The sequence below is a fragment of the Gambusia affinis genome, linkage group LG08 (assembly GCF_019740435.1).
Source record: "Gambusia affinis linkage group LG08, SWU_Gaff_1.0, whole genome shotgun sequence".
Taxonomy (NCBI): Eukaryota; Metazoa; Chordata; class Actinopteri; order Cyprinodontiformes; family Poeciliidae; genus Gambusia; species Gambusia affinis.
Genome location: NC_057875.1, coordinates 5,985,478 through 6,006,015, shown reverse-complemented (window position 1 = coordinate 6,006,015; position 20,538 = coordinate 5,985,478). Strand labels below are relative to the sequence as shown.

The window sequence follows — 20,538 nt, the reverse complement described above, 5'->3', positions numbered from 1 at the left end:
AGAGGGCGCTGTAACGTCACACGTAGCGAGCGTGCTTTGTGTTTTGCCAACCGCCATAAGAAAAGAAGGAAAATATGCTCAGTGTTTGTGGATGTAAACATGGATGCTAGTGGTGGAGCGTGTCTTACAATTTTAAAGTTGTTATCCAGCGGAGCAATAACAGCTTAATCCTCATTATTATTTATTGTTTGTCTGTTCGACGCAGAATAGTGACGTTTATCGAGTATCAACGAGGTTCAGGTCAGATGAATGTAATTTAAATTTGAAAAGATCAGATATGTATCGGATTAGGACCACATATCCAAGTGGCCTGGGTCGCATTCGAAAAAATCCGATCTGTGTTGTTCAGACTATCAGGAAAAGATCAGATACGAGTTGGATTAAGGCAAAAACGGGGAAAAAAAAGTCGGATTTGGTTCATTGCAGTGTGAAGGTAGCATAAAGCAGCTACGAAATCGACGAAATCGTTTATGACTTCTACTGGTGGATGATTTGCCCGATCAAAAGTCGACCTGAGACAGTCAAAATGAAGGGGGGAGAGACAGACAGTGTTGTAAGAGAGATTTTTTTTGTGAGCAGGCTAGCATGAAGCCCAAGAATCCATGAATTTGTTCTCAATCAACCCCCGACACAAACATCTTTAAGTAGATTACCCCGAGAAGATCTGTCGGGAAAAGAAGTGCACCGATGCAGGGAGTCGTGGAAGTATATCTAATCTGACCAGACTGCAGAGCAGCAGGCGACTGCTAACAAGGCTAACTGCTGATTAAGGTCAGCGGTGATGCAGCACAGAGACAGGGTGACTAATAGACGTCAAACAGCGCCTCAGCCGTCATCCATCAACCCAGTGCTGCACTGCTCTTTGTTTAAATCAGGATGTTAGACGTGACTCGTGAAACTGATTCCATAAAAAATGCACTTTGAAACTTATAGAGACAACAAGCAGCAGAGCTCTCTGATCCTGTTCAGGTGTAAACCTGAACCTCCCCTCAGTTTGAGTCCAGTCATGTGACCTGCAAGCCAGACTGAACATGTGGCGTCCCAAACAGAGAGCGGACTAATGAGCAAGAGCTTCCAGACCGGAAACCCTGTTTTAGCTGGGATCTCCCTGACACGCGTGGGAAACCTGCTATCATTTTCATCAATTAATCTGAAATATGAGGAGGCCAAATATATTCCCAGAGGAGAGGTAAGAGCTATTTTGTATGTAACTAATTGGGTTTATTATTATTTTTGTTGTTGAGAGCTTCTGAAGTTATTTTTATTTTTAATAATTACAGTCAACGTGAGGAACACTCTGATCGCTTCTGACAGCTATTCAAAGAAATGACCACATGGTGAGTCCATAAAATCTATATTTAGTATTATCAATGGTTCACCTGGACTGGATCAGCCCTCTAATATATATATAAAACAGCTTTTTCCCCCATTGACGGCTTTTGGCAAAGTTAATTTGACTATTGATTTATTTTTGATGGAAATAGCAGAGACCAATCAATGAATAAATAGATAAATAAAATACAAATAATTAAATGTTGGACCAAAGCAAGTGTTTATTTATTTAGTAAATAAATAGATGCTAGCCTTTGGTTGACATTTAAATGAATAAATATGTATTTATTTAATAATTTAAAAAACATTAGTGTATTTAATAAATACATTCTAGCTTTTGGTTGATATTTTTAAAAGGTGTTTATTCAGTTACTTAATAAATAAAACAATATTTCTTTATTAATATTTGTGAATATTAATAAAAATCTACTTATTCATTAAGTAAATATCTAGATATTTACTTAATAATAACTAAATAAATACTTGCTTAACTATTTATTCTTCACCATCAACTTCTTACTCAATAAATATTTGCTGGTGAGCCCCAGAAATTCACTTAAATAATTACTTATTTACTTGACAAATAAATTATTTAATCAATATATGCATAAATGAATAAATAAACACTTTTAGTTGACAGTTTTCCTCTACTAACTACAGGATGCGTGGCAGCAGTGGGCTGAGAGCTGCAGCGATGAAGAAGGCAGCGACTCCGAGGACTTCCTGTGTGGATTCCAGGTGATTTTCAGTGAAACTGTTACAAATAAAATAAACATGGCAGATTATATTTAACCCTCTTATTCCCATCCTGCCAGTCAGACAAAATTGTTTAGATTATGCACTTTAAACCCTGATTGCACCGTCAAAACACACACAGTGTCATAACTTTCAGATACAGAAAGTTGAAGTGGAAAAAGAGGCAGAATCATTCATTCATTACACTTTTTTATTTTACAGGACAATTTTGAATTCTTAACAAATCAATGTGGTCTATATCCATAATACAGGTCATAACAGCGTTAATGTAAAAATAACAGATTAAAAAATATGTTTTAGCAGATAGAAAAGCAGTTTACTTGAAATTTCATCATCTTTTTTGTTAAGTTTTATTAATCACCATTAGATTTGAATCTGGGATTGTCTCCTACAGTATTTTATTATTATTATCAGTGTGTATTATTACATAATCACATCTGTGCTGCTGTTATTTCTCAATTTAAGTCAAACTGAGACTAAATATTCCCTGCATTCTGCGTTGAGAGCATTTTCTAATCACCACAGGACTCCTCCCAGCTATTGCATTTAAGGTATTTCAGCCCCCTGCAGCGCCGAGCCATCAGAGCGGACGTACAGTAAGCATATTAGTGTTTGTCTCAGCAGGAGAGCTGTACCACTGACCTTTATCACCAGCTGAATGCAGACATGGCAGCCGTCCGGTCTTTGTACTCAGATGCTTCCGTCTATGTCAGGTAGAAAAATCTTTTGTTGGGTTCCTGAAAATGTAAAGATCTTAGCTGAATTTTCCATAAAAGTTCCCCCTTTTCTTCTTTTGTTAGGGAATACCCATCAATCGGTGGCATGGATGTGGAGCTGAACATTAACCCCAACATTGTGGATGTAAGTTAAATTCTTGTTTTATTACAAAATATTCAAGAATAAAACCAGCTTCCATCAGTATTTTGATGAATTATATTTGTTGATGAGTTCCAAGTCCAAGTTGGAAGGACTCCTTTCCATCACCCTAATATTTATGTCCGTCAACAAATTCTCAGCATGTTGGTGAAATCAAAATATTACTTCAAATTGGAATTTGCCATATACTGTACATAGATTGACATTGGTCTCATTTGTTAATTTAATGCAACAAAATAAAAATAAAGGGAGAGTTTGTTGAATAGTTTCAAAAATTGCTATACGCTTATCTGGTTTTTTAGATTGCAATTGTGTGTTGGGGCCACTGTTGGTAGAAAATAAGCTCTGCCAAAACACGCAGAAATTTTGAGATTAATCTCTGTAATTTTTTAGAATTTTTTTTTTTACAGATTTTGGAAATTTTGAAATTTTACTTGGAATAGTTGGAAATTGGAAGGAAGAACTAAGAAAATTTGAGATTAATCTTAAGAAAATTTCTAGAAAAGACAAGAGAATTTCTGAGTTTCAAAATCTTTGAGCTGTGGAAATTTTCAAAAGTCAAAAATGTTCAACTTTTAAAACTCGGACATTTCTTTGGTTTCTCTAGAAAATTTCTGAGATCTCAGAAATTTCAGAGTGCTTTGGCAGAAATTGACTCCTTTATTTTTATCTACGATGGGCCTAATACTTCGTCCTATGAGAAAATTGGACTTTTAAAAAACATAATAAAATCGCAGCCCAATATTTAAAAAAGTTAATATCCTGTATTCAAAGGGTGTATTTAAGGTGTTTATTTTCAGTTTTGTTGGACATTAATAGAAACACGAGACTTGAAATTTAACAGTAGTATATTTTTATCAGCTTGAACCTTCAGCCCACATAGACGTTGAAAGCTGACTGGAAGTTTTGCAGCTTTCCTACAGTCGACTCTTCCAAACAGTAAAGAAACCAAACAGAGATTACAGATTTCCGGTTCGGTCTAATCTCAGTGTTTGGTGTCATCAGGTGGAAGTGGCTAAAGCCTGGAGGATTAATCCATCAGAGCCCATCATCATCTGCCTGCACTTCTCGCCGTCTCAGTATCTGGACGGACCTGGTGAGCCCCAGGAACTAAAACCTCAACCAATCCTCCTGACATCTGAGTAATGGATGTTTCTCACTACAGCTCCCTCTGTGGATGTTTTCCAACCATCCAATATTGATGATTTCAGTATAGGAAGACAACTGCAAAAGTGAGTTTTCTCTCAGCGGACAAGAGGATTTAAAAAATTTTTTTGCATTTCCTCACAAAACTATTGCATTTCCTTGCAATAAATTTGCAAATACAATTCAAATCTGCACTTTAATTTTAAATTGTTGCAGATAATGGTATGAAAATTGAGCTACTAACTTTGACAGGATATTAGGGCCATCATAGATAGAAAATAAGGAGTAAATTTTTCCCAAAAGAATTTCTGAAATTTTGAGATTAATCTCAGAAATTCTCTAGATAAAACAAGAAAATTGCTGAGCTCCAAAAGTCAAAAGTTTGGGAGAGAAAACTCTGAAACTTTGAGATTATGCTCCAAATTTTACTAATATGAAAATTGGACATTTCTGAGATCCAAAATGGAAAATCTTTGACTTTACAATTTCAGAAAATATGCACTTTTTGTTAAAGAACCTTTATGAGATTAATCTCAATATTTGACTTTTTATCTTGCAAATGTTTGACTTTTATATCTTAGTAATTTTCATATTTTTTCTAGAAAATTCACAAATATGATATTATGAAAAAGCCTTACAAAAATCTCGTACTACAAAGTAACGCAAAAGAAAAAAGAAATCCCCCATACATGATTGTAGCTTGAAATAATTCATGGACCTTCTTTTGGTTACCAGTTTTTGTTTGTTCCTCAGTATTCTTAGAGTCTTCATATCTCAGGAGTGGAAACATCTGACCAACGACAGCCCTGTTGTCCAGAGAAAGAGCAGACACAGCTGGTACCGACCCAACGGCACCATCAAGAGGTTCAGCGCTCGATTCAGCGTTTGGCTGCCACCTTCAAAGTACAATGAAGCTTCATAAAGCAACTTCTCTCTCCTCTAGGTTTGGATTGATCAGTTCATTGATGCATTTATCATCTTTTCTCCTACATGAACAGGCCAAATGAGATGCAGGAACCGACTGATAAAGAAAGGAATGCAATGAATCACTTCACCAGTCAAACGACTTCTTATGACATAAAGAACTCAACTGGAGAACTGTTCACTTCCACAGCTGGAGGAAAGGTTGGGACTTCCTGTTAATAATTTGATGTACATGCAGATGGAAATGGTTGTGTTGCAACCATTTGTTGGACAGAAATTTATTTCATTTTATTTGCCAAATATGTTTATTTTGCTTGGCATTAAATTAAAATTCTAAACTCAATTTGTGTTAGAAATGTTGGTGTTTAAAGAGGATCTATTAGCAAAATTAACATTTTGCATGTTTTTGTTCTTTCATTTGGGTCTCAACTGCTTCTAGAAACAATTCATGCACTCAAAAAAATAATGCAGTTGGCAATAAGTCACATTTATTTTTGTTATCTGGAAAATTAGCCATTTTTAAAACCCCCAGACTGTTAAGTCAGAACCACAGGGGAGCTCCGCCCGTTACCTAGCAACCCAGGAAGAACTCCAGGCTGTTTGGTCAGCTGGTTTAACTGCTGTAAAATGGCAGCTAGAAAAGACCAGTTTTTTGGTGTTTATAGACAGTTTTTATAATTACATATCTACTTTCAGCCATTTTCACGTGAGTTTGGGGGCGGGCCAACAGCAGCTTCTTTGGATTTAAAGTGACAGAGACCCTAAAATAGCTCATTGTGAAAGGAGCTCAAAATATTCAGAACTGAGCAGACAAAAATCTCATTATCTAAGAATGATTTTGTGCAAAAAATTTAATCAACATGTTTTAAATCCCCCATAGACCTACCCTAACCTGTTCAAAGAAGCATAACAAGTCACCTTTAAGAAAAGTATATATATAGAGATTTTTGCGGTGCTTTTTCTATAAATGGGCTTTGTGGGCAATGTCTGGTTTTATCTGCAGAGAGTGATGGTCTCAGCTGTCAAATCTTCAGCACATCTGAGCACCAAACAGCTGGTGGAGCTGCTGTTCACCCCCCCGGCCATCAGACACTGTAAAAGCACACCGACCCTCCAGCACGGCTTCTTAGTACAGGCAAGGCAGGATTCTGTGATGAATTGTTGGTTTAAAAACACACATTCTTGTTTTTTTTTTAAAGTGAATCTCAAGTCAGCACAAATACTTAACATTCAAAGTTTAGCTTCAATTTTCAGCCAAAATCTAAAAATGTAAATGTTTAAATGCTCAGTGTTGGTTGTTTTCAGTTACTGTAGGATTTATAGTCAAAAATACTCTTTCCCTGTTTTAATCCTCAGTTTTTTGGGTTTTTTTTTTTAAGACACTGAGAGCCAGATAAGAGTCGCTGAGAGTCTGGCATTTTTTATTCCTTAGTGTATTAAACAGCAACAAACAAGTGTAGTTTCTTCGATGCTATTGTAGTGAAATATACTTTAGTCTGTTTTGTTTTTGGTAAAGTATTGCTTTGTAAAATGGTGCCTTATTTTTCCTTTTTTGTAACGTTTTAAAATAAATCTAATCTTCATTCATGTGCACAGATAATGAGGTACGCTGAGCAGAGAATCCCAACGCTGAATGAATATTGTGTTGTTTGTGACGAGCAACATGTTTTCCAAAATGGGCCGATGCTTAAGGTACAACTTTATGAAATTAAATTAGCTGGAGATTCAGATGTGTGTGGGCGTGTGTGTGTGTGTGTGTGTTTAATGGAGATTCTGTTTTTGTTTGCAGACTGCAGTTTGCACCAGGGAGCTTTGCGTGTTTTCCTATCATACGCTGGGAGTTATGTCTGGAGCTACAGAAGAGGTCGCGACTGGTGCAGAGGTCAGTGACACGTTCATGTGCTGCAGGAGTGATTTTATATTTCAGTACTACAGTAATTTCTGCTGCTCCAGGTGATCGACCTGCTGGTGGCCATGTGCAGAGCTGCCCTTCAGTCGTCCCGAAAAAGCCTAATATTTGAACCATACCCCTCCGTTGTTGATCCGTGCAACCCCAAAACTCTGGCCTTTAGCCCCAAGGTATCAGCTGAAAGTTACTGCTCAAAACAGATGCATGTTTCTTATATTGTATTAAATTATCAGTGCTTTCTGTGACAGAGGAAGAGTTATGAAAGGCTGCAGAAAGCTCTGGATGGTGTGTTGCTAATCAGGAGGATGGCTCAGGTGATTGTTTTAATCTTTATAAAAAGATTAACATATTCTCCTCTCCCTGACTTTAATCCTCAATTGGATTTAATTTAATTGTTGTCCTTCATATTCAGGGTCCATATTCTGAGATAAAGAAGCAAATGGACAAGATAGACCCCCTCTCTCATCCTTTACTACAATGGTGAGGACCTAATCTAAACTGGCATTCAAACTGTTTTAAATTAAAATGTGTTAAATTAGAGGGTGTTTTAAATTAATGTCCAGTCTTCTCTACTTCTCTTATAGGATTTTAGCAAGCAACAGATCACACATGGTCAAGCTTCCACTCAACAAGGTAGGGTTAAAAATACTCACAGGCTAAAAATTAATAAAAAAGACTCATTTGGGGAAAAAATATGTACAAAAATAAAACGGGACAATAATTTTATTATTAGAATAATGCTATTATTGGAATAATAATGATAATAATTGTTATTTTAAATAATACATTTATTACTACTAAGAAATTTATTCTAATATGTTTATTATGTACAATACTAATTTATTATTATTATTATTCCAATAGTAATTTTATTCTCATAATAAAATTAATAGAATAATTTTATTCCAATAAATAATGCATTCATCATGATGAATGTTCCTCAAATAAATATATTACTATAAAAATGACAATTTTATTAATAAATGTATTAATTTAATAAATGTTATTGCATTTATTCAATAACATTTATTGAATGTTATTAGATAATAACATTCAAGAGTGTTATTATTCATTAATAAATAAATGTATTTATTAATACATTTACTAATGTATTAATAAATGCGTTATTGTTATAATAATAAACTCAGAAAAATCAATAAGTTGGGTTTTCTTTATTGTGCCGTCTTTATTATCATGACTATAGCGTGGTTTCCTTTAAAATCTTTCTTTTCTCTTTTCTCTCCTGTGAATCTGTTTTCTCACAGCATCTGAGGTTTATGCGCACACCCCATCAGTTCCTGCTGGTCAGTGCTCCTCCGTCCAAGGAGGTTCGCTTTCAAACTGCCAGGAAATTGTACGGCAGCACTTTTGCCTTCCAGTGAGTGAAATCACGTCTAAACGTCACACAATGCTTCAAGATCAAAGCCTGGTTATGAAAACCCTCTTTTGCTTCAGCGGTTCTCACATTGAAAACTGGCACTCCATCTTGAGGAAAGGCTTAATCAATGCGTCGTACACAAAATTACAGGTAAACTACACAAGAATATTAGTTCCTTTACAGCTTCTGTAAATAAAATGTTGAGAAACTTATTTTGTTGTTTTGAAGCTTCACGGAGCTGCTTATGGTAAAGGCATCTATCTGAGTCCCATTTCAAACATATCTTTTGGATATTCGGGTAAGAATACGTCGTACTTTATTACCTTTTAGAAAACTTCTTTGTCATTTTAAAGCTTTCATAAGTCATTTTTTTATTATCTCCCTGATTAGACATGGGAAAAGGTCAACATCAAATACCAACCAGAGAGGAACTCAAAAAGAAATACAACCAGATAAATAAAATCAAACAGGTCAGGTTAATCACATTTTACACTTTAAGAAAGCATTTCCTGTTTCTGATATCTCTCTTCCTATATATATATATATATATATATATATATATATATATATATATATATATATATATATTGTTTGTTTTAGGAGGAACCAGGACAACCAAGGTTTCTGCAAAGCAGTAATCTGAGCTGCATAGCACTTTGTGAAGGTGAGTATTTAGTCAGTTTCATTTTTCATGTATCTGTACTTTAAGTTGAAACCACATATTTCATTGAATAAAAATATACATGCACATTTTATTCTCACTGTCTGATGTTAAATCAGACCAAACAGTTAGAATTACCAAAATTGTTTCTATTTGCTAAATGCCAGAAATTTTTTTTTTTTATTTGTTTGTAACTTTCCACAAATTCAAAAATTACAACAAAGCAAATCTAGAAAATATTCTTGTCAGATTTTCTGGCATTTAGCAAGTAGAAATAATTCTGATCGTTCTAACTAAGGTAAAACAGATACAGTTTGGTCTGATTTAACTTCAGGCAGTGAAAAAAAATTTATTTACATATCTGGTTTTAACTGTAAGCAGTTTTAAATCCTGGGCACATTTTACATTGAGTATCTGTACTTTCTACTTCACTACACTTCTAAAATATGCTACATTCACTTCATGGTCACATTGAGTTGTGTTTTTTTTTTTTACTATTTGTTTATTAGTTTGAAAGTAATCAATAACTTATTCATGTTAAACAGTTAAAAAAATATATTTTGGGGTAAAAAGTTTGAAAATAGTGTCTGGAAATGTAAATATTGTTCACTGTTGATAAATTACATGGTTGAATAGCTGTGGAGTTGATTAAATGTCAGTGTAAACTGTCACAGAGCGTAAACACAATAAAAACATCCACTACCTGCTCCATTGTTCATTAAAATAACACATTATTGATGTAGTAAAAAAATAAAGATACTGTAGGCACACTTAATTATGTCTAGACCATCACATTAGAGAATCCATTCAACTTTTATTTTCAATACTTTAAATATTTTTAAAAGCAAGTTCTTACTTTTACTCAAATAAAAATGTTAGTGTGGCACTTTTACTAGATTTTTGTCTATTTGTACTTTCTCCACCACTGTAGTTTTATGTCTTGTCTAACAGAGTTGTCCATGTGTCTTAGTGATAACCTCAAAGGCTCTTCAGAAGCACGGAAACATTTGGGTTTGTCCGGTGTCCGACCATGTGTGTACACGCTTCCTCTTTGTGTGAGTAAAACACCCAGCAGTGTTTATTTCTGCCTCCCAGTTCAATAAAAACCGATTAATATTCCGCCACGGTTTGCTTTTCCTGGAACAGGTATGAAAACGGTCAGGTGGGAGACGTGCACATCAATACACAAGATGCACAAATTCAGAGGGAAATTTTACAAGCAACTGGTTCAAAGCCAAGCTGAGGAAGTCTGAATGCACACGCCTTCTGGTGAACCTACACACATTTACTGGAAACCGGATTAACTTTAGTATTTAAGCTGTAAACGGCAAATCTTTTATATTTTCAAATATATTTTTACAGTATTTCATTACTATGCTTGACAGATCCTATTTTTTGCTGTTTATTAAAGTTGTTTTTCTTTACCCTAAAAGTCCACTTGCTTGGTCATTGTTGTAAAAAGCTAGATCGTGTATAAACCAAACCATCAAATCTGTAAATACATCACTCATCCTTCATTCTTGTTTGAGATTTAATGACATGAGGTTTAGTCTAGTTTAGATTATTTAGGATCCACATTTAGCTGCTGCTGTTCTTTCAACGGTCCACATAACACATGATTTACATCACTAAAACAGTTTTGAGAAATTACATAAAAACAAAACAAGACATGGAAGAAAACATAACATGTAGTTAAATGTAGTATTATAGCCCTTCTTTGTTCGTCTCGGCGCCAATAGACGAACACTCAGATTCACTGAATTTATTCTGACGAGAGAAAATCAAGCTGGTGGTTAACATCAATACAGCAGCTTCTGACCATTTACAGTAATTAAAATCCAGTAAATAAACCTAAACAAACTACAGAGCAATGGTTCCCAATGAACAGTTAACAGTTGTAAAATTAAACAGAGCTAAAATGCACAGCATTAATTATGATAACAGTCAAAACATAGCAAAAATACGCATGAAACCCTGTGTGTAATTACATTTATCTAAAGTATATGTTAAAATATTATACTGGTAAAGAAAACACAGAGCTGATTCGAACACAAACGGCAGTTACAGAAACTTAACTGTCAGTTGCTGGTTGCTATGGTAACCGCCAACAGCAGCGTAACAGAATTTATGGAACCAAAAAATGTCAGGAGAAAATAACTTTTTCACTAAACAAAAGTTAATTTATAGAATACATAAACACATTTTGACAATATTGTTAATTGAGAAGCTGTTATAGAATGACATATTCTGACTAAAAAACAAAATGTATTTGTCAGTTAACATTTTTACTACCATTAAATATAGTGTAGCCTACATTAAATTTCAGATAAACCCCACAGCTGCTCATTTCTGTCTCAGAAATCCTTTTGTTTCCATTTGGATTCTTACGTTTTTTTTTCCTGTTTGGTGTAGATATCAAAATAAATCGCAGTAGCTTTAAGGTGTGATTGTCCTCTTGTCATTCACTGGGGAAAAAAGAGGTAGAAATGGTGTGGAAAGTATTTTCTGGGTCACCCCAGCAGGCGATGAATTGAAGAGTGGAGAGCTGTGAAGTTGCTGTTATAGCCCAAAGGAAGATATTTTTCCTGGACCATATGGGCCTCTAAAGATAGAGAGGAGGAAATTTATCTTCAAAACAGCCAGCCCTATTGTACCGCAGTGTTTTTTTATTCTTTCTTTTTATTCCTGTAGTTCATTATCAGCAAAACTGCAGCATAAGAACGTCAGATGAAACTATCAAATCCAAATCTGTAAAAAACAAAAGAATTGTTTGCATGCTTTGTTAAATCTCATTAACTCATATTCAATCATCCGTGTAACTCAAGCAACTACACACAGGTAGACTCTCTGAGTCCTAAAGCATTTCACTAAATTCGTTTTTTAAAAACTGCAATGAATGTATGAGACTTTATTAGAGGAAGAAAAATGAGCATGTGCCTTTAAGAGCTCTATGTCCCACTCTTCATGTCTTTCTCTAAGCCTCATGTGTTTGTTGGCATCAGCTGTCCTCAGAGCTGAAGAGAGCAAGGACATCTTTTCTTTCACGACTGTGGGATTAGGAGAAGAAGTGGCTTTCTTACTCTGCAGGCTGTCATCTCAGCTCCAAGAAGACAAAACAAATTGGACATCACGGACAGAGAGAAGATGAAGATAAGTGAGAAGTTTGGATTGCAAAGCAGATTTTCTTGAAGTTTGCTGCTTTTAGACCTCGAGGGAAATGGATTAACAAGCCTGCAGATGCAGAAGACTCATCTTATTTAGTTTCCACGATAATGGAAGATCTGTCTTCTTCACTGTCTTCTGGTGTCCAGCTTGCAGCATCTTGTCCTCCACAACCGGAGCAGAGCACCCGGCGGCGAATTGGCCGCTCTGAGGAGAGAGCCCCTTTTCCCATTCCTGGCCTTGCTGCAGACGTCCTGCACATGCGAGTGAAAGAAGGAAGCAAAATTCGCAATTTACTGCGGTTTGCAACCGCCCGCATGCAGGGGGAAGGACAGGACAGCAGTGCAGCGGCAGTGAGACAGGTGGTCTTCACAGGGCTGGGCAGGGGCATCACCAAGACCATCACCTGCGTGGAAATCCTGAAACGCAAAGTGGCAGGGCTGCATCAGGTGTCCAAACTTTGCTACATGACAGTTAATGAGGTATGGGAGAGCGCACCGCAGGAAGCGGCGACCACAACCGTGGAGAGGACGGTGCCGGCCATCTGCATCCTGCTCTCCAAAGACCCGCTGGATCCCCAGGAGCTGGGCTACCAGCCTCCACAAACCTTCAGCGGTCCCACAGAGGAAGAGGAGAGACGAGGAGATCTGCGAAGAACAGCTGGCAGGCCGAATTCACTGCACGCTGCTAAGAGGCTCAGTCTGGATGATTGGACCAGATGTCCTCCTAAAACCTACAAAGTTTAGCTAAAAAGCCAGAAAATTTGCAATTACATGTTCCTTCTTTGTAGTAATGTTTGGCTGAAAAAAGTACTCGTGTTTTTAGTGAAGTAATTTATAGCGGTGCTCCTATTTCTTGAATTTTGGGAAACCAGTGATTGGCCAATACTTACATGTGAAGCCAATCTTATCAACCAAGTTTGCTGTCCTTTTCTGGTCTGCTGTGACAGAGGTTTGACCCAACAGGTCATGTCTGCATGTTTGCAGTCAACAATAGTCACTCCACTGTTACCAACTCGACAAGTTTATTGCTATATTTAGCGACATTTCAGACAAAAAAAAAAAAAAGACAAAATCAGATACGGCAGGTCGGACTTTTTAAAGATCGGTAATCAGCGATCGGCCAGAAAACTGCAATCGGTGCACTCCCAGTTATTAGATACTGTTTTAGGGCTGGACAATACGGCTGAAAAACGTATCACAATATAAACATTTCATATCAGCTGATATAAATTATATATATTTTTTTTTTGTTTGAAATTTTTGTTTGACTTATCAAACTAAAATGAAATGAAGTAAATAAAAATCATCAAGTACAAAAGTGGAGCAAGATGTATTCAAAAGTCAACTCTTTTACAGTTTTGACTTTTTAAACTACTTTGAGTAATTAATTGAGCTTTCTGAACTGTTTGATAGCTAAGAGTAATTGAAATGTTTATATAATTGAATTGAGATTATATTTCTGCAAAGTGCCTACAAACATTTGTTGTGAATCGGCGTTAAAAAAATAAAACTGAATTGAATTGCTTTATAATTTCAGTTTTGAGATTCATATTCATCAGGTTCCGTTTTTTTCTATTATAATAAAAAAAAACAGTTGTTTTATTTATCTATTAAGGAAGAATCATTTATATAAGTAACCTATACAATCTGCTCCAAAAAGAAATTTGTTAGCATAGGCACTACTATACCTTCTTATGTAGAATAAGCAAAAGTTTTTTAGCTTATTAATTAGTTAGTTTCCTACATTATCCATATTGAAATTAGCTTCATAAGTTTTATTTATAAAATAAATTATTTCTTCTGCTTTAAATATGCTACTTGGAAATTGTTATTTTTATGCATTTTCTTTTTCATTTTAGTCTTAGATAACTACATTTTTGGCCATCTGATGATGCCATTGTAAAATATTAAATAATTTTTAAAAACCTGCCCTTTGTAAAGTCAGAAATGTCCAATAATCAAATATGCGAGGATTTTATGGTCGCTTATATCTCTTTTTAGTTATATGTGTAGTTTTCATCCTTGTTTTTATAATCTGTTTTAAGATGAACATGCCAATGGAAATAAAAGCAGAAATTAGCCACTTGGCTTATGTTCATTTATATGTTTTGTCCCGTTTTTTTTATTATTATTTTTTAAATAAAATAGAAACTGAACTGAGATATTATGATTGGAAGCTTATGTTTGATGGGAAAACAAAATCAAAACTGGCTGAGTCATGAAGACTACCCTATAACGACTTTCAGCTAAGTCATTATGAGGTAGCAAAAGTATGAAATTCCATTATTATGAGATTGCTAAAATAAAATTATAAAATACTGTCTTATAATTATACGGTAGTTCAGTCATAATTATCAGATACAAGATTTATTGTTTTTTTTCTATCAGAGTGGGAAACTGGCATCCATAGTTATGTTAGTTACTCAGTACTTAAGTAATCTTTTACAGAAAACTTTTTCACTCTTTCTTGAGTAAATTCTTGGACTTGCAATACTTGTTACTTTTACTTAAATAAAAATTTGTTGAAGTGGTTTTACTCTTAGTCGAGTACAACTTATACTACTCTATCTGCATCTGATTATATGCATATTTATATATTTGATAATTTATTATCAGTTATGATTTTTTTTTCTTTTCTGGCTCGTGTGTAAGGTATTTTAGAAACATATTTAACCTTTTTGCGTGGCATTTCATGTCACTCGTGGCAGACCAAAACAGGTCAAGAATGAGCTCCGCTTTGCACATGCGCAGAAGGATCTTACCTATTTGCTGGCGCCTGCCGTTAGAGCCGCTTCCTCCGGATAAATCATACCGGTTTGTCTTGCTGGCTGCGCCGCATCATGTTCAGAGCTGCCGTCCGACTGTCGGTCTCCGGTGCTCGGAGTTTAACTCGAACACAACCGAGGTGCCAAGGTATTTGTTTATTATTTCTCTCTGAGAATTGACTGTTTAAATGCGGCAGAGTATGAAACTGTAGGGGCGAAGTTCATGCGGATATCCAGTCTTTGTCAGCACACTGCGGTCCCAGCTAAGCTAGCTAACCAGCCGGCCCCTTAATAATACACTCAGTTTATTTAAAGCTTTTAACATGTTGGTCAATTGGTTAACATAAAAAACGTAAAAATACATAATCTGAGGCTGCTTTGTTGTGATATTATCCAAATATTTCGCTCGGGGGTGGTTGTGTCCTTGCCATGACCCAGCTGGGACATGCTAACGTGCTAACTGTGTTAGTTCATCTGCTGAGTGAACCGGCTGCGGACATTTCTGCACTAAAATGGACTGGCAGCGTCTTCAGCGCTTGAGAAAAGCACATCATTCTGAAGCTTACGTGATGTTACAGCTTATCTAATTCATTTTTTAGGTCAAAATGACCTACAGGATATTCATTAGATTTACAGTAGGTCTTCCGTATCTAATGCGTAAGTGTATCATCACTTACGTGCAGTCCTATATCCGGACAATGGAAGTAACCGACCTGACGCGCAGCATTTGCCCTTTTTCCCCTTCACTGACTGCAAACTTTACCTCTTATGACCTTCCATGTGACAACGTTGTGTAACACTGAGCACCACTGAAAGTGACTTTAGGCACTGGTTGTTGTTTTGTTTTTATCACACAGCTCCTCTGGCATCAAGGTGTTACTCCCACGGGAAACAGGAGACAGATGAAGAGTTTGATGCCCGCTGGATTACATATTTCAACAAGCCTGACATCGATGCATGGGAGTTGAGGAAAGGTTGGTTTTTAATCACGCCAAATCTATAAAAGTCAACACAAATAATTGTGCAGAATGGTACTAAACTTCAGTATGAGGAAGTTGTTTCCACAAGGTTGGTTTATATTAACTGTAGGTCAGCAGGGGTTTTGTCAGACTAAAATTAGACTTAAAGTCAATCAGTCTGGATTAATTCCTCATCACAACATTCATGCCATATGGATCTTCTTTAATTCTTCTTTAATGGATTGTTTCTCAGAACTGTTTTTAGAATTAACCTCAATAAAAGTTTTTTATCAGCAGTGTTGTGGAGCGCAGACACCAGCTCTTAGAATAGGAAATTATATTACTTTAGCTGGATGGTCCTTTGCTTTCCTAACTATTTTATTTTTGAAATGGTGCTGTCGAGGAGTGCTCATCTTTCTGTGTAGAATGTAGTCTTTGGTGAATATGAAGAAACACAAAAAAAGTAACTGGAAAAAGTATTATTTAGGGAACTTTACTGATTCCTGGAAACATAAAGATCAGTCTTTTAAGTTTGCTATAATTTGAGTTGAAACTTGTGAGTTTAGGAATTTTTATTGCACAGCGAGATGCAATTTTCTTTTTAACTGTTTCCATCTGCTTTAATGTGCAGCTTTACACAATGTTGTTAAAACAAACATTATTGTTTTTATTGTTTTTACCGTTCCCTTTCAGCCAACCAGACTGACTAGTCTCTGTTTCTAACAACAGGTGTTTCAGGCTACTTTCACAATTTAGTTAAACCTTAAAGTTGCATTTATTTCCTTTTGGCTCCACTATGCCCTTATCAACAAAATTTTTCTTTGGTGCCTCCAATAACTGGGCTGTGGTGTAAAATACAAGTTTGTGTTTCCATTAAAGGAGCGTTTCTGCATCTGGAGATTTTTTTTAATCCATTGCTGTAAAGATTTGGTTTAAGGTCTTTACTCTCCAAGTTGGAGGCAGAAGTGATGGTATAAGTTAACTGTTAGCTTACTGGCTATATTTTTGATATTTCTTTAGAAAAAATAGCACCTGTTCATTTGTTGGCTAAGATCCTTAATTAATTATTATTGGGCCATTAATGATGGCCATGTTTTGAGCCCTGTTCTGGGTTGCTAAATAAGTCAAGTAATATTCTCTGTGCTCTAAATTTGTAAAAGTACTGTGGAGAGTACTCCATAGTTTCTAAGTAATAATAAAAACTAAACCCACAAATATAAAATAATTTTCTATAATCTCTTGGTTCACTGTGATGAAATGTGGTTGTGTGACTCTTTTTATATATATAAATAATACATCTACCAGCAGGGGCTTGTTCAGTTAATTTGGTTTTGTCGTGGACTCATATTCTGTTATTTCATAAAACTTTAGTAGCATAAACAGAAATCAGGTCCAGATTAAATACAAGAGAAGATTTAAAATTAAATTTAGTTGCATGGGAGATTTAAAGCTGCAGTATGTAACGTTTTCGAAAAGAAAATCTTATCTATTTTTATTTTTATTTTTTACATATTTGTTACATATTTGTTTAAACTGTCACAGTAGGAGAAGGATAATGTGTGAAAAGATCGAGCTCCTTTACCTCCTCGCAATGCTAAATGCTCCCGACCAAAAACAACCAATCAGAGCCAGGAGGCGGGTCTTAGCACTGTCACTCACCCTCATGTACTTGCTGCTAATTGTGCTAACGACAAAGAAACATGCAGTTACAAAAAAAAACATTCATTTGCTGTCGTCGGTAGTCATGCTAAGTAGCCTAGTGTTCACAACATGCTAAGCTAAAATTTTTTACAATTTCAACAAATATTTCAACAAAAAATATTCTAAAAGTTACACACTGCAGCTTTAAAGCTTTTGATCGCTTTTATCTAAGACTTTCTGAAAAAAATACTTTTGACATGTATCTACTGTGGAAAATTTATGTTTGAAAGAACCACCATTTTCTTTCTACTTTTATGTTGTGAAATACAGAAAAATCTTTTTTTTATATGTATTAGCAAAAAGTGATGGATATAATTGATATTGGAAAAAGAAAAGCAAATATTTTTCAACTTAATAACAAGAACATTAGATATAAAAATGTTGTTGGTGTCATTATGTTGTGGAAATTCAATTAAATTATTCAAAGAAAATCTGTAAAATTGCTAGAAGCTCCAGTTGTTTTTATATTTATATTTAAAAGTTATTTAGAACCACAAATCAGAGCCACTGGTTGCACATCCATGGTTACGACCCATGAGATCAAAAGTTTTGTTTACAGGAAGTCAAAAGAAGTAAGTAGAGAAAATGCTGAGCAAAAGTACAAATTGGCATGGGTCTGAGTATATAACAAGTCGTTCTGTGTTTCCTGCAGCTCGTGAAGTGTAAACTGTGTTTCAGGGATGAACACGTTGATCGGGTACGACCTGGTACCAGAACCAAAGATTCTTGAGGCGGCGCTGAGAGCCTGCCGCAGACTAAACGACCTGGCCAGCGCCATCCGCATCCTGGAGGCGGTGAAGGTCAGAAATTCAGAGCGTCTGGGAATAATATCAGCCAAAAATAATTTAAAAAAAAAAGATTTTAGTTGCAAACTAATGGAGTTGAACTTTGATGCAGGACAAAGCCGGGCCTCATAAAGACATCTACCCGTACGTGATCCAGGAGCTCAAGCCCACATTAAGCGAACTCGGCATTTCCACACCTGAAGAGCTTGGACTTGATAAAATGTAAGTTTAATCAGTTTAATTTAAATCAAGCATTTCATCTCTGCTAAATAACCCTTCTTTTTTCCACAGATGATGTACGAGAAGATCGAGCTCTTGCATTTAAGTGTTGGCCTCATCAAAACACGTCTGAATTAAATTTTGCCTCTCCTGGATTCTTTTGCTTGTAAAATATGGATGAATATACTATCTTCATGTGTTGTAAACATACTGGAATTTTATCTTTTCTTTTTTTGTTTCTTGAAAGTTCAACAATCTGCTTAGCCGGACTTAAGTACAAGTTGCTCTACATCACAGCATTACCAAATGATTCACACCATCTGAATACTTGTGGAGGTCTTGCCGCCAGGGGGCAGCAGAGTCACACGAATGTAAGGATTCATCTTACTGTATCGAGTCTGCGTTACATCCGTTCGTTTCAGGGAAAATGTATTTGCGGGTTGAATAAAATTCATCAACCATGGCATTGGTGTAATGTGATTACTATTTGGGATTTTTAAAAAATTATATCAGTTAAAGTATGGATTTTATTTTATTTATAGGAGTGAAATACGGTTTCCAGATGTTATTTATTAAATATTTGGTGGATATTTGCCAAATATATTTACATTTAAAAATATTATATAAACATACTGGAACTAAATATATTTATATACCTCAGATATATAAACATATAAAATAAAAACATGTTTTAATATATTTTCATAAAATACATGAAAATATTTTATACTTTTAGACTCATTTTGACTGACTTGTCTCATATAATTATTTTATTTTGTGAAAACTCATTACGCATTTTAGTTAAGTTGCTGACAATTCTGCTGCACATCAATCCATAATTATTAAGAATATTAATGTTTATTCATGTACAAAAATGTAATTTGAACCCATACAACCTTCATATATAATAGTCATATAAAATAGTTTTTAAAAGTACATACATTGACATTTTTTCTAGTTTTCTGAAATCTAGCCTTTTTTTTTTTTCTTTTACAAAAATAATATTTTTTAAAAATCTATATTTTTGTATTGGGTGTATAATAACGGAATAGATTTGGCCATTTTCAGTGGTTCCATTAGATCTGATTACAGTTGTTCAGGACGCCTGAGTCGAATAGTAAACCAACAAGATTAGTAGAAATTAACCCAAGTAGGTAAATATTTTATACTCAATGTGCAGATTGGTGTAGAAATTAGTCTTGAAAACCAATTAAATTTGGTGCTTTTTGTTTATTTTTTCTTCCTTTTTTTGTTTATTTTTTTACTTATTGCTTGTAGTTTCCTTCACATCCATGAAAGGTCTGCTGTACTGCTGCAGAGTTCTGTTCATATCCTGTAATCAATCAGGTCACGTCAACTGCCTCTGCCTGGGGCTTTATTTAGAACGGGGCGGGGCAACTATAACCACGGATTACCACCCACAGGGTTATCACTTGGAGTAAGAATAGAAGCACTTTAAATAAAGTTCATTCTTTCAGTGCCATGTGGAAAATATTCATGCCTGCTGAGTTTTTTTGCAAATATTATCTCAGATTAACTTAAAGTGGTGCAAAATTGTGAAGTGTATCATTTTAAAAAAGTCTTTAAAATGCAAAGACTTAAAATGTTATGTGTAAGTATTCAGCTCCCCTTAAAAGTCAGCTTATTGGTAAATTAGGCCCACCCTGTGTGGAATCCAATTAGTTTTTCTGTGAATGCTTCAGAGAACAAACGTCATGAAGACCAAGAAACACAGCAGGCAGGTCTGAGATGAAATGGTGGAAAAGTTTAAAGCCGGGTTTGGTTGTAAAATAATATTCAGAGCTTTGACGATCTCCCGGAGCATCGTCCAGTCCATCGTCAGGAAATGGAAAAGGTTTGGCACAACAAAGAACCTACCAAGACACGGCTGTCCCAAAGCTGTAGTCCAGAGGAGGCCTGAGCTGAGCAGAGTCACTGCCAAGGCACCACTGGTGGCTCTGGA

General features: G+C 35.4%; 3 protein-coding genes across 4 annotated transcripts; all 3 read left to right on the top strand.

Annotated features, from left to right (window-relative positions):
- The first annotated feature begins 151 nt into the window (after window positions 1-151).
- On the top strand, window positions 152-10,387 carry LOC122835346 (protein mono-ADP-ribosyltransferase PARP6-like). Of its 2 annotated transcripts, XM_044124346.1 has the most exons (23): window positions 152-1,189; window positions 1,281-1,337; window positions 1,993-2,070; window positions 2,713-2,801; window positions 2,889-2,949; window positions 3,970-4,060; window positions 4,130-4,196; window positions 4,864-5,013; window positions 5,109-5,235; window positions 6,038-6,169; window positions 6,631-6,726; window positions 6,824-6,916; window positions 6,988-7,113; window positions 7,192-7,257; window positions 7,356-7,423; window positions 7,528-7,576; window positions 8,209-8,321; window positions 8,399-8,471; window positions 8,550-8,619; window positions 8,712-8,791; window positions 8,922-8,985; window positions 9,953-10,037; window positions 10,129-10,387. In XM_044124346.1, exons 2-23 carry the CDS (start codon window positions 1,335-1,337, stop codon window positions 10,223-10,225), a joined length of 1,878 nt encoding a protein of 625 aa, XP_043980281.1. In that variant the 5' UTR covers window positions 152-1,189; window positions 1,281-1,334; the 3' UTR covers window positions 10,226-10,387. The 2 variants fall into 2 exon arrangements, with proteins under 2 accessions (XP_043980281.1, XP_043980282.1); XM_044124347.1 differs by lacking the exon at window positions 6,038-6,169.
- Window positions 10,388-11,321: 934 nt separating this feature from the next.
- On the top strand, window positions 11,322-13,368 carry rpp25a (ribonuclease P and MRP subunit p25, a). Its single transcript, XM_044124521.1, has one exon. The coding sequence runs from the start codon at window positions 12,255-12,257 to the stop codon at window positions 12,888-12,890; it is 636 nt and encodes a 211-aa protein (XP_043980456.1). The 5' UTR covers window positions 11,322-12,254; the 3' UTR covers window positions 12,891-13,368.
- A 1,497-nt stretch (window positions 13,369-14,865) lies between these two features.
- On the top strand, window positions 14,866-19,038 carry LOC122836239 (cytochrome c oxidase subunit 5A, mitochondrial). Its single transcript, XM_044126044.1, has 5 exons — window positions 14,866-15,059; window positions 15,769-15,885; window positions 18,250-18,371; window positions 18,469-18,578; window positions 18,648-19,038. Exons 1-5 carry the CDS (start codon window positions 14,987-14,989, stop codon window positions 18,649-18,651), a joined length of 426 nt encoding a protein of 141 aa, XP_043981979.1. The 5' UTR covers window positions 14,866-14,986; the 3' UTR covers window positions 18,652-19,038.
- The last annotated feature ends 1,500 nt before the right edge of the window (window positions 19,039-20,538 follow it).

Coding starts and splice junctions, on each gene's coding strand:
- LOC122835346 (XM_044124346.1), top strand. Junction 8,322..8,398: donor GGCAGCACTTTTGCCTTCCA/GTGAGTGAAATC, acceptor CTTTTGCTTCAG/CGGTTCTCACATTGAAAACT. Junction 8,620..8,711: donor CATATCTTTTGGATATTCGG/GTAAGAATACGT, acceptor CTCCCTGATTAG/ACATGGGAAAAGGTCAACAT.
- rpp25a (XM_044124521.1), top strand. CDS start 12,255: ATGGAAGATCTGTCTTCTTCACTGTCTTCTGGTGTCCAGCTTGCAGCA.
- LOC122836239 (XM_044126044.1), top strand. CDS start 14,987: ATGTTCAGAGCTGCCGTCCGACTGTCGGTCTCCGGTGCTCGGAGTTTA. Junction 15,060..15,768: donor AACACAACCGAGGTGCCAAG/GTATTTGTTTAT, acceptor TTTATCACACAG/CTCCTCTGGCATCAAGGTGT. Junction 15,886..18,249: donor TGCATGGGAGTTGAGGAAAG/GTTGGTTTTTAA, acceptor ACTGTGTTTCAG/GGATGAACACGTTGATCGGG.